Source organism: Passer montanus, unplaced genomic scaffold (genome assembly GCF_014805655.1).
Source record: "Passer montanus isolate IOZ18808 unplaced genomic scaffold, ASM1480565v1 scaffold26, whole genome shotgun sequence".
NCBI lineage: Eukaryota > Metazoa > Chordata > Aves > Passeriformes > Passeridae > Passer > Passer montanus.
The window spans coordinates 9,848,118-9,861,748 of NW_024367261.1; the positions used below are offsets into that span (position 1 = coordinate 9,848,118).

At 44.7% G+C, this 13,631-nt stretch overlaps 1 protein-coding gene across 8 annotated transcripts in view; it reads right to left on the minus strand.

The window, feature by feature from the left end:
* Window positions 1-13,631, minus strand: part of SLC66A2 (solute carrier family 66 member 2) — a 112,166-nt gene that overhangs the window by 46,038 nt on the left and 52,497 nt on the right. For 5 of the 8 annotated variants that reach the window (XR_005627796.1, XR_005627797.1, XM_039712271.1 and 2 more), the window contains one exon: window positions 2,816-2,918. Coding sequence is in view for 6 of the 8 variants with exons in the window: in XM_039712271.1 (XP_039568205.1) it covers window positions 2,816-2,918 (103 nt within the window). In the remaining 2 variants the exon portion in view is untranslated. Of the gene's footprint in view, window positions 1-141; window positions 2,919-13,631 lie in introns of those variants that run through there. The other 3 variants (XM_039712272.1, XM_039712270.1, XM_039712273.1) reach the window with 2 other exon arrangements.

Consider the following 13,631-nt stretch of genomic DNA (forward strand, 5'->3'; position numbering starts at 1 on the left):
TCTGCCTTGTGCTTACTCACCCATCAGAAGGAAAAACCATGCTAGTTATTTGTATCAACAATGCTCCTGACAAGATGATTTATAACAAGAGTTAAGAAGCACACACTTTGTACCAATGAACAAAACAAAGCAACACTGCAATTTATATATAATAGGTAATTTTTATTAAAAAAAACATTGCAACTGACAGAAAAAATAAAGTCTGTGAAATGTGCCATACATTCAAAGAGATGTATTTAAAGTAAGCGATTTCTTATTCTCTGAGGTGATCATTGAAACAGATACTTCCCGGCAACTAGAGAACAAAACAAAAGTTCTGTAACACTTTGTCCCTAAAGTACCTTGCAAGAAGTTCTAGAGTTCCTGGCCAAGAGTCCTACTTGCTAAATGCCACGTACAAAAGATGACTTAGACATGGTTTCACTGGCTTCTCTTCCAGCATTTGCTGCTCTGGTGTAAATGAGACTGGTCCACAGAGCTTGCTGGTTTAGGTACTGATGACAGACTCAAGAACCCACCCAAGGAGGAATCCCAAAAGGAAAAAGCAGAAGTTGTTTTATCCTTAGTAATATCTGTAGTTCAAAGCCAAAGAGGTGGCCAAAAGTGTGCACTCCCAGGTGAAGCTATAACATACAAAAGTATGTTTCTTATGAACCATTAATTTCTTACATCCCTGTTTTGCAGAATGTCTTAGAAAAAGACCACCAAATACAAAAATCTTACCATTACAAGTTATTAAAAAAACCCTTCATACAATTAAAACACACAACAAAGTTTTTGTTTTCTAACAGTAGAAATACAATCCTCATTAAAGCAGCATACCGGAGAAGCCAGTTGTTACGTTTTCAATTAAAAAAGACAAAAGCCCAGATGTTCTTGTAGCACAACCAGAACATTGGAGAAAAGAGAGGAACAAAACATTCATAGTCTGCCATGCTGAGTACATTGTCTTTGTAAGGTCACTTCAGGCCTAGAAGAGTATGGTATCGAACAAGGAGCATGGAGTCAGTGCCTGGGCACAGCGTGATTCCCCTCCCCTGGACAGTATGCCACCAATCCAGACAGTCCAGACTCAAATCGTGAGGTTCCCAAAGAAAGAGCGGTAGGGGAAGTATCTGACTTCACACTGAAGTTACCAAACCTCAGACTTGCTGCCACTGCTAAGAAAACATAAGCTCCTGGGCTATTCTTAGAGAAAAAATTACTCTGAAAAATCTGTCCAACACCTTGCCTGTGGCCAGTCAGGACTCACCCAGCAGAGGGAGGAAGCCTCATAAAGGAAGCAGCACAGCACAGCTGTTCCTGGGACCAAGGGCATTGCTACGGTCTCCTCACATCACCCAGGGCAGTTTCATGACAGCAGTGTCACAACAGGAGGCCAGCAGCTTGGTCACAGCCCCCACAGGTCCACACCAGCAGCAGCTGCGTGTCACAGACAGAGTATGCTGACCTATGCTGGCTAATGGCCTTTAGAGACAACATCTACATGAACTCTGCCCTTTGAGTTTCTCAGTCCCTCTCAGTACAGCCTGCTGATTCTTCTAAAACCGAAGAATCTCTTCTTTAAGAGACTAACAGTTCACAACAGTAAAAGGAAAACACAGACTCCTTCCTTATTGGGCCAATGCAGGAAACACCCCAAAACATAACCTGGTTCTTGTTTGGCATTGAACATGAACACAAATCTCAGCCTCAACAAATCAAGCTGTCAGATGCTGGTCCTACTCCAGGGGATACAGCTTTTTCCCTGTCTCAAACTTTTTCATTTCTGAGCCAATGAAAGTGGACCTGCTTCTACCTTTGCAGCTCAATCACATCTAGAAATACTTGCCTGGCAACACTGGCAATGCCCATCTGCTGGCCCCTTGGTTTGGGAAAGACACCCTACAGCCCAGCTTGGTCCTGTGCACAGCTGCTGGGGCAGTGCTGCCCCCCAGGTGCAGGGCAGGCTATTCCCACACCCACAGTTGCAAAGCATGACTATGTAAGTTCCCAGCAGTCTCCTGTGGCTCCTCCTTTTGCCTGGATGCTTGACTGGCTGTGCCAGCTCTAGACATGACTCCAGCGCTATCAGACCCCCTCCATCATCTCCTCCATGTGTCCTCCTGCAGCAGGGATGAACATTTGCTCACCCTTTAGCTTTACAGCATCTGTGACCGGCTCATTTCTGGCTGCTCACCTCTCTGCAGGGCCTCCCACCCGCACCTTCTCTCACCAGACACCCTTATAGGGAAAGAGAAAGCTTCTGGATTTGCTCTTCAATACTGCTTCCTCCATCGTGGAGATACTGAATGCTAGTATATGCCACAAACTTCCCACCAATATACAGACTTTATATTATATAAATAGGTAGAAGTTTCAGACAAAATATCCTATAATTTCTGTGGTGTAACATTTTTAAATAGCATTAAAAACACAAACCATCCAGCCCTTGTGATTAAATATACAAACATTTGTGAATTAATAAGGCTCATAGGTATGTATGCAAAAATAAAGTGCCCCTCCCCCTACCAAGAAACAGTTCTGTACAGCTAAGTCTGAAAACAGATCAAGTTATTTAACACAGAACCTCCCGAGCTGGATGTGCAGCCGTGTTTTCCATCCCTGTTCTCATTTCTGCTTTCAACTTGGCAACACAGGAGTATTTACAAGTGGAAGAAGAGATGCCATGGCTGGCTCTGCTGACCTGCAACCTGCTCAGCCAAGTTCCTCACAGGGCCTTAGTGCTGGCTGGGTGTGCAGTGTGGGACACGGGCTTCTGAGGGTAGTGGCTGTACAAGTAAACTTGCAACAGGATAGCAATGTCCACAAATACCTGCAGGAGTCCACAGATGGAGAACTGGAAAGGGGCCTGATTCAGGATGAAGTAAACAGTCTTGAACGTATCCCCACTGGTCCACATCAGCACCATCTTGATACTGAAAGACAGAAGAAAGGGAAGAGTGTTTACTGAGAACTTGGTTTTGGATTAGACCTGCTGTGCCAGAAGATCCCACCTACTGCAGGTAGGATTTATACCCATTGTGGGCTGGGACTCCCCTTGACAGGGGCAGACAGCATGCCTAGACGAGACAGGCAGCTCTGTACTTAAAAGGGAGGATCAAAGTCCCTGCTCCAAAACTGCAGCACTCTTATCTCAGCAATTACAGCTCCAAACACCTGTGGCTATGAAGGTATCAAACATTTTAAAATCTCCAGCTAGGATATTTGACTCAGTGGTGCTCTGTAAACATGGCTGCCACATGCTGACAGCATTGACCATAAACTGAAGTACAACAGTGCATGGAAAAGAAGAACAATTCATCCCAGCAGTTACTTCTTGTGTGTGCCATACTGTGCTCATGCAAGGTAAAGTAACACACAGATTGCTCTCTCATGCATGCACACTTTTAGCATCTGCTGAAACAAACAAAACAGCTAGAAGAAACCACCCTTTACTGCAGAAAATGCCTAACTAAAAAAAGCAGACAGGCAGATTGTCCAGTAATACAGAAAGAGGAGAAATTACATGCCTGCAGCTGTTACTGGAAGGATGAACAGCACTAGGGATTTTTATCAAGGACACAGATCAAGAGCATCACTCAGAGCTCCTTTTAATAACCAAACTTGCTTTCATCTTGCTCTTCTGCTAAACATTTCCTGTCCTGTAGTCCAGCTCCTGCTCCCCCACATCAGGAGAAATAGAAGCAATTTCTTCAAACAGACCAAATTGTTTTCAGTGTCCTCAACAAAATGTGAATAACCAAACCTGGAAGGCTGTTTCTGAGCTTCATGGACTTTATCAGGAGAACTCTTTAAGCAGCTGGATAAGCAGCAGTGGACAAAAGCTTTGTAGCTCACAGTATGAGTACTGCACATGATTTGTCATAATTACAAGCAATTTACATTTTGCCAGCAGAGACTCCGTCACACACAGTCAGGCCCAAGCAGCAGGGCAGAACTCAATGTTCATTTTTCAAACACACAGGCAGGAGCTCACAGGATTTGTGTTTTGGGCACAAGCACACAACGCCATTGCAAGCCAAATGCTGCAGGCCCATTCTTCCCCCACATGGGAAGGGTGGACAAAAGCATCAGTTTGTACAGCCCCATCACACCATGGAAACAGGAGCCTTTTGTAACACGCCTCACGTGGGCCAGAGCATAACACAGGTGTAGACCTTCCACAGAATCTCTGTGGAACTGCAAGCAAGGATATGGGGTTAAGCGAGCATTCATTCCCCACCCAAGGTCATTCTAAAAATGCAAATAATCAGAAAAAGAAAAAAACTGCTGAACTCTACACATCATTTGTGCTTGGTGCAAACAGCCTGCACCACCTGCCCTGTGCATGTTCCCAGTCACACCAAGTCACCTTACATCACACTTACAGGATGCTTATAGATGCAGGTGGTGGTCAAGGAATTGATTGATATTTGAATCAGGAAAGCAATAAACTCTTGGGTAATAAAACTGGCACCTTGCTTGTTGGCAGTCAGTATTTCTCCTCCTTTGATTTTAAGTGTATTAGTGTTTGCTGGGCAACTGATCACAATTTAATAGTGAATCCTGGTATGGCTAGGCATCCTCACTAAAAGCACATGCTCAACCAGGCCGACCAAACTAACTGCTCACTGTTGACAGAAGGGCAATTCAGAGATACCATGAGATAGCTGAATAGGAATTTAACGAATATCCTTAATACAAAGGGTATTTGTCACTCATTCCCAATGGAGAAAGCCAGCGGGGTAGTTTTTGAGCAGAGTTAACCCCCTCAAAGAAAGAATAATCAATCACTGAGGGAAAACTTAAGGACACCCGCAGTTCAGCAGCACCACAGGCGCGAAGCACACCTCTAACTGTGGCACATGCTGTGCCAAGTTTGCCAAAGCAAGTTTTGCTAGGAAGCAAGTTTGCTAGGAAACCACCTGTGAACTCAACAGTCTGCAATACCAGCTGGAATACTGGGTGCATGTTCTGAACGTGCAGCTTCTGCATGTTCCAGAGCCCACATTTCAGCTCATACATCTGACACTCAAGGACATCATCATGATGCCTGGAGTTCTAACCAGGACATGACAACACTCCAGACACATGAAAATCTCAACTTGTCCTTGACAAAAATGATCTTAAAAAATGCTACAGGTAGTTTAAAGAGCTAATGCCACTGGTCTGTCTGTGTATCAAAAAACATACATCCTTCTCTGTCTAGTAGCTTGATCAAAGCACCACAGAAAACCTGCAAATCACCAAGGTACAATGAAAATAAAATACAGAAAACACTTGAAATCCCACAAGACTCACTCCTGCAGCTGCATCAAGGTTTTCAGGGCTGATGCAAAGTAGTGACTGTGGGAGTGCTGGCTGCCCTCCCAGAGGAGAGGCTGGGACTGGACAAAAGGAGCATGTCCAGCAGAGACTAAAAGGTGCGTGGGGCAATCACAAAGAGCAAGAAAATGGGCACAGTGTCATGCAAGAGGAGAGAAAAGGCAATGAAAGGCCATAGAGGAAAGCAAGGAAGACAGCAGAGGAGCCAAGAGGTTGGTCAGATGAGAAGAGGATAGAAAAAAGAGACTGCAACAGGACAGGGAATGACAGGAATGGAAGAGAACTGGAAACTTGGTACACAAGTCCTTGAAAATGACCTGAATTTGGGGTAGACAGTTTGTATGGCAAGGTTTTGGTAGCAGGGGCCAGGGAGGCAGGCTACAAAGTGACTTCTGTGAGAAGCTGCCAGAAGCTTCCCCTAAGTCCAAGAGAGCCGATGCCAACTGGCTCCAAGATGTACTTGCCGCTGGCAAAGGCTGAGCCCGTCAATGACAGTGGTAGCCTTCTGGGATAATGTATTTAAGAAAGGGGAAAAAACTGCACTACAGAGCCCAGGTGAGAGGAAGTGAAAACATGTGAGTGGAACAGCCCTGCAGACCCCAAGGTCTGCAGAAGGAGGGGGAGGTTGTGCCCCAGGCACTGGAACAGAGATTCCTCTGCAGCCCACGGAAAAGACCATGGAGAAGCAGCTGTGCCCCTGCAGCCCATGGAGGTCCATGGTGGGGGAGCATAGGACCTGTAGGATGTGCAGGAACCCACCCTGGAGCAGGTGGATGCCCAAGGAAGTTGTGACCCCACGGGAAGCCTGTGCTGGAGCAGGCCCCTGGGAGGACCTGTGGGTGCATGGAGAGTGCAGCCCACAGCAGTAAAGCTGGAGCAGCTTTCTGTCAGGACTTGTGACCCCTGGAGCAATGGACAGAGCAATCCATTCCTGAAGGATTGCACTCCATGGAAAGGACACATGGGGATCCACACTGGAGCAGTTCAGGAGGAACTGCATACCAAGGGAAGAACTCACATTGAAGAAGTTCATGAAGCACTGTCTCCCATTTGGGGAAGAACCCCAAATGGAGTGGGGAAAGAGCATGAAGAGGACGAAGCAGCAAAAACAACGTGATGAATTGACTACAACCCCCATTCCCTGTCCCTCTGTGCCATTTGTAGGGAGAATGTAGAGAAGATAAAATAAAATTGAGCTTGGGAAGAAGGGAGAGGTCTGGGGAAACTGTTTTAAGATTTGGGATTATCGTACTCTGATTTTGATTGGCAATAAATTAAATTAATTTCCTTGAGTGGAGTCTGTTTTGCCTGTGATGGCAACTGGTGAGTGATTTCCCTGTCCTTATCTCGACCCATGAACCTTCTGTTGTATTTTTCGCTCCCCCTGTCCAGCCAAGGAGCAGTATGAGTGGTACAAGGAGTAAGCATCTGGCATTAGCCAACATCAATCCACCATGAGGGTAAAGCTAGGGAATGAGCCAAGAGGTGTGTGCTGGCCCAGGACCCTCACCTCACCACTCCAAGCACCCTGGAATGCCCCCAGCACTCTCTCCAGGTCCGTACATGTCTCACTCCTCCAGTGCCCACTCCAGGGATGGGAAAAGCTACAACTGCTCTTGGCTCTCTCCCATCCCAACCAGTACCCCCACACACAGCCTCAGAGCTTCAGCTTGCTGGGAAACCCATCAAGTGTCTGTGTGGCACCTTAGAGGAAACAGAGCTGGCCCTGCCCCCACTACATCACAGGCCTGAGACAGGCTGGATGAAGCTTACACCATGAACACAGTTCTGTGAAGTCCTAGTTTCCAGATTCTCAGTGTAATAGTAATGGTCCTCCTCCCAGTTTGGGATTTGCAATTGCTTTGTCCTTGCTGCATATGTAGATGTCACTTGCAATGATGCAGTGGTGCGTGTACGACTATGAGGGATGGATGGCATGGATACACTGCCACTGTTCTCATACCTTCCAGCTATTGTGTCACTTCAGGATGCCAAATTGCACAGTTTTTGTCTGCAGCTTCTCAACTTTACCCAGTCACCTGGGGAAGAGAGGTAATTCTTATATTTGGTCTTACTTTTGGGGTAGAAAGACACCATTCTAGCTCGGGCAGATAGCTGCCCCTTACCTTTCCTGGTGGAGAAAAGAGCAGCGTCTGTGAAAAAAGAAGCATTTTACTGCCCAGAAGAAATGGGAATTTTCAACTGGTTGTGGAGAAGAAAGAACAAAAATAGGAGAACACACCTAAGCCCTTGCTTCACTGCTCTACTGTAACCCTGTATTTGCTGAGTGAATCACAGAATCATTAGGTTGGAAAAGACCTTTAAGATCACTGAGTTCAACCATTAACCTAAACTCACCCAACCATGTCAAGTCCACCTCTAAACCATGCCCCTAAGTGGTACATCTGCACATCTTTTAAATATCTCCATATTCAGGTAGATGTCAACCAGCACCCCCAGGTCCTTTTCTGCTGAGGACCTCTCCAGCCACTCTTTCCCAAGCCTGTAGCTTGGGCTTGTTGCAACCCAAGTGCAGGACCTGGCATTTGGTCTTGGTGATGCTCATATAACCAACCTCAGCCCATGGATCTGCACCTTTGCCACGTGCCAGGTGTCATGGGCTGGTAGATCACAGACTCTGGCGCACCAGAGTCTGACCCCTGGCTTCACAGTGCAAGAGAAAATGAGGCACTGCTAATGCATAAAGAGGAGGCTTTGTTACAACAGGCAGTCAAGGCCCACCATCAACACTACTGAGACTGGAGAGCACGGCACAAAGAGGCTGCGTGCAGCAAAAATTTCCCAGACTCCAACCTCACATTCTATCTTCCTGCTATCTGCAAAGTCACACAAGCCAAGCTGTTCCGTGCAGCACTGGCTACAAAGCAAAGCAGGACTTAGGAATGAATATTTCTTTCCTGAAACAGCCCAAAGCTAAGCTGGGGAGAGGTGGAAGGCAGGAAATGTTCACCTTGTCGATATGGAAGATACACTCTAGGAGGACAGCACAACTGCTCTTAGCACAAATGAGCAAGCAGGTTAGGGGTGAGCAGTGCCAGAGAGCAACCTGGGGATGCAGAAATAAGCAAATGGCAGCATTTGTCTGTGTGACAACAGAGATGCCAACAGGAGAGACAGGAACTGTGCTCAAATAGCTAGTATTGCCAGAGGCTGAGGCAGACTTGTGGTAAAAATAGCACTTCCCAGTAATGTACATCAGCACTGCAGTATCCAATGACAACAAACCTGAAAAGCAAGTGCCTTCCTCACAGCTGAGCTCGATAGAAGGAGTTGTTAATGTAGAGTAACAGCCAGGGCCAAGGCTGCATAAATTGCAAATGACCACAAAAAGGAAAAGCTGGTATTTTTTCAACTTTTTTTCAAAATCTGAAAGAGCACTTATTTATTCTGTTGCTGGAATTAATTCTCAGAGAGACACCAGCCCTTCTGGGTAGACACTAGATTAGGGGTGGGTTGCTAAATGATGGTTTTTAATATGGTAATATGAAAAAGCGCAATGGTGCTGCTGTTCTCTACCAATGATAGCAGATTTCATAAATAAGCTGTACCCGTCTTCATTTGCTAAATGATAAATTACATGCTGGAAAACAGTATTCACGTTTCTCATGGAATAACTTCTTTCATTCAGGTTCCCTGAATGATGTATATTAATCATGAAGTGACAGCAACTAGAGGTAACAGCAGCTATCAGTAACATGGTATCTGCAGTCAGCCAGCAAACCTTAATTTTTACAGAATTATTTCTGGAATTATTTAGATGTAGAAAGAGCTACATTCAAAACAGAAAAAAAATCCCAAACCATGTTCTGTTGCTTCTTTCTGTGGAACTATACTTGAGGATGAGTAATTTACAAAATAATTATATCTGCCAGATATTCAGGTGCAATCTTCCTTTTCCAGGACTAATACTATTCTAATCAAAGCTTTTCAGCATCTTCACTCCTTCTGCACAAAAACTGGCTGCAACCAGAGTCTCAAGTCTCTGATTTTCCCTTGGAGTCTTTGCACACTGCTCAACATTAGTCACTTGTGGATCATTACACCTTTCTTCTTCCTTCATCTGAAAGAACAAAAACTACCAAAAAGAAGAATCTTGTAAAAGAATATGAAATGTGAAGCCCCTTCTTCCACTTCCCTGCTGAACCAGTCTGTCTTAAGACTGTTGTCACCCTCTGTGCAAACAGCAGCAGGGCTACAGAGCAGCAGTTTGCAGAACACAGGCTGGGGCTGAGCACAAAACGTGCGGCAGGAAAAAGACACAGAAGTCCTCGCTTCCTGTTTGCACTGCAGATTTTCTCACACTGATGTTATGACTCTGCATGTTTGGAGCTTAACACACAAACCCAAAAATACCCTGCATGCTGGAAGACACTGAGAGAATCAGACATTAGACGGTGACTTCCACTGAAAAATCCTGTAGTGGTTTCAGCAGACATTTCAGTACAAATAGCAACAGGAGGGACGTGCTGCCCTGATGTAATTACATCCTGCTACAGTCAAAAACTTAGGGCTAGCTGTGTTCAGACACTTGATAAACTCAAAACTTCCAAGGTATGTTTGATAAGAGAAAAAAAGAATATAATTTATTTACCTTTACCCACGTAAAGAAGAGAATTAGCTTGGACTCTGTTAAGAATCAGTGGAAGCTGTTCACAACTTCCACACATCATGGTCCCACATCGTGGCTAACTTCCCTATATCTTGGCCATGACACAGGTTTTGCCAAATCAGAAAATCTCATAAGACTGCCACGGTTTCAGACATTTCTTCATATATTAGCACTTGACTTTCATACATGTTGAAACACAGCGACAAATCTTTGAATGATGGCATACAAAAGCAGAATAAAATAATTTAAAAGCTGATAATATAGTATTTCATTCAGGAATAAAGTCCACAAAAAAAGCAGCCTGTCAGTGAGTATTTTCAACACTGCATTTGGTTTTGGGAAGTGAGGAAGAAGGTACAGAAGGTATCTCTCCAGCAACCTTTTAAGCTGCTACCTCCCACAAGCCATTTGCACAGGAATGTCTGGAAGAGAAAGCAGATTAAGTTGGAACATCCTGACTTTCGAAAACTTTCAGTTCCCATTTGCAGCTCCAAAATAGTCTACTTAGGAAAGGCAGCAAGCATCCCTAACACTGCACTTCAATCTCAATCAGAGGCTGGCCCGCCTACAGCAGTGAAACACAGACCAGAAAACATGAAACACAAATGCCATGTTATTTTTAACACTGCACAAAACAAACAAAAAATTAATAAATAGAGCATTTGTTTCTAACAAAATGCCATATGGCTTAACAAAAAAAGGAATCCTCCTCATGCTAACCAATTTGCTTAGCCTGCCAAAAACTACTAAAAGGAAAAGAAAAAAAAAAGAAAACACACGGATCAGATATCCAAAGTATCTGAAGTTTGAAAACATGGAAACTGAGTGTGCATACCCTAAGACAGGTCCTTCTGTGTGAACAAGCAAAGATCTTGCTTTAAATATTGCACAGCCAGCTGGGAATCCAAGCACAAAACCGTTCACCAGTCCTACGTGCCCTGCCTGGTGTGGGTGCCTTACCTCACCTCTCAACAATTCTTCTGAGGCTGGAGCAGCACTGACCATCTCCAGAGAAAGACATTCATTCAGCCCCACAACACTAGCAGGAGTTAAGAGGAGTGTGCAGCAAGAGAGATGCAGCATTTATTTTGGACCTCTGTAATCAAGCTGAAGCAGTTGAGTTAAAGCCATATCCAGAAGCAATTGATACCACAGTCAGCTGCAATCCAAGAACAAATTATCTAAAAGTTCCTGTGATTTTCAAGGACTGTATTCATCAATGAGGAAAGATGAAATGCAGGATTTCACTCTGAAACACCATCAGGCAAACAAACACTGAAAGGTGCATTTAAACAAAAGTTTCACAGAAAAACAGGGTAAATGGGCATTTGTAAAATTTTTTTCTTTATTAATATCTATTTTCTAAACTCCCAAGTATGGCAGTGTCAGGCATTTTCATCCCATGCAGCATATCCACCCAAAAGCCAGTATTTGTTAGAACATGTCTGTGAAAGGATAGTCAAAAGGAAACTACAGGACACGCTGCACAGGGCTGGTGGATAGTCCAGGATCACTAATATGGCCTCCAACTATGCCAAGCAGCTGTGCCTGAAGTTCAGTCTGTAGGGGTCCAGAAACTGGCAACCCTTAACAGCTACAAAGTACTTCTAGTATTCTACAGCTTGTGCTGCAGAAAGAAGGGCAGTAGGTCTTAAACAGCACAAAAACCCCCAAGTTCTATGAAGCAGGTGTGAAAATAAATATCTTCTGTGGATCAGAGGAGAGATTTGAGCCACAATTCACACCAGTGCCCTTTCTGCAGGAGACACAGATGGATGCCAGCCAGACTGCAAAGCTCAGGTCTGTTTAGACATGTGGTATGAACACAGATCAGACAGGCTGTTTCTGCTGCTGGTGAACTGGGAAGCTTGAGATCTGCTGCCATGGCAGGGACCAGATTTTCTCTGGTGCCAGGGCAGAAAATCACATCCTGCACCTCTCACAATAACCAGTCAGCTGCCAACACACATGATACTGTCAAGGTAATGAGAATGGTGCAGAGCACACCTAAGTTACATCATTCTTCAAGATCTCACTCGTGAAGTTGTTCTCAAGGATCTGTCCCTGCTTCCCTGTCTCTCACCTCCCACTCATGGCATTGCAATTGGTGTAGCTGCAAGCACAGCTGCTGCTCATGCCGCTCTAGATGTTCTCCTGCTGCCCATCTTCTCTCCAGCCACTTGGCACAGCCCATGCTGGGGCCCCACAGCATGCACTGAAAGGTGGGTAATAAAGGACTTGCTGCCATGCAAGGGCACAGGGACACAAATCCCAGGAAGCAGCACTCCTTCCCATGGCTCACTTCCCTGCAGGGTGAGTTGGCCTTCCACGTCCCAGTACTTGCAGCCTGCCACATCACTGCTATGACCTGGAAGGCCAATGCCAAGAAGTATCAACATATGTCCCTGTGCAACACCATTCAGTGCATTTCCCACTCTAGTTCTAAATAACTTGGGACAAATTCAGTTTGAAAGGTAATCAAAAAATATGAGAGAACAGAGGTCTGCTTCAGCACAGCTGTGTATCCCAAGGCTCAAAGCAATGCTTTTAAATCTTCCTTTCTTCCTGCCCTAGACAACAAAGAGATCATCAGACTCTTCATTCAACTCGAGGTAATTAGAGCACATTTTCCCATCATCTTCATATGGTAACAATTACATAGCTTGAGCACGCTTCTAGTTTCTACTTCAATAACTGCAATTACCTCCTTGGTCAACATACACAAAGTAACAGTCCTAGCTCCAGTCCTTTCCTTTTTCTAGATGATTGGAGTTCACTTGTCTTCAAAGCCAGCATCCACAAGGACAAAATCTAATGATGTTGCAGTCATTACTTTTTATTAATAATCACATCCTTCAATTAGTAAAAATGCTTCTCACGTTCTAGGAAAACACTGGGGAAATTAAAATCCCAAACACACCAGTGTTGGTAAAATAAGAGTGATCACTCAGGGACAAAGTTCAGATTACTGTCTGGAAAGGAATTACAGATATTTGCAAGAACAAAGCTTGCATTCTCCTCCAAAACATCTTAGCACTGTAAGGAAATAATGGCAGACTTGGCAGTGTCAGGTCAATTGCCAGACTCAGTTATTTTAGAGGTTTCTTACAACCTTATTGATTCTATGAAATAACCCCTTGCAAACTCTATATGAAGTTATGTCACCACCTAATTCTTCATCTGAAATTCCAGGTTTCTCCACTTCCTTCCACATGCTCAAGCGCACACAGAGGTGCAACAGTGAAGTTATTGGTGACAGTGACACACCATACACCTCTGTGCTGCTTCTTAAAGCTAAGCCAAGTGGGAAGGCTGTGCTTTGTCAGCAGGTGCCACCACAAACCAACCCTTTCTGAGCCACTTTCCACATTGCCACTGACCCATGATGGCTGCAGAGCCTTGAAACCCTGTTGTAGGCAGAACTGAATGCTGCAGGGACAAAATAAAAGCATCATGATCACATCCCACACACAGTAGCATGAAACAAATCTTAAAATTTCAGCCCCGGTAGGGTTTTTGCAGTTCAACAAGGACAGACATCCCCTAGCCTATCTTCATTCCCAAACTCTTGCCATTTACTGCTTGGTACAGTATGAATCCTGTTTTAGGAAATTCTCTAATACAAGACTTAGTATCTGACAGGAAAAGGCTTCCACAACTACCCTGAAAGCTTGCCTGACAATGCCAGGATATC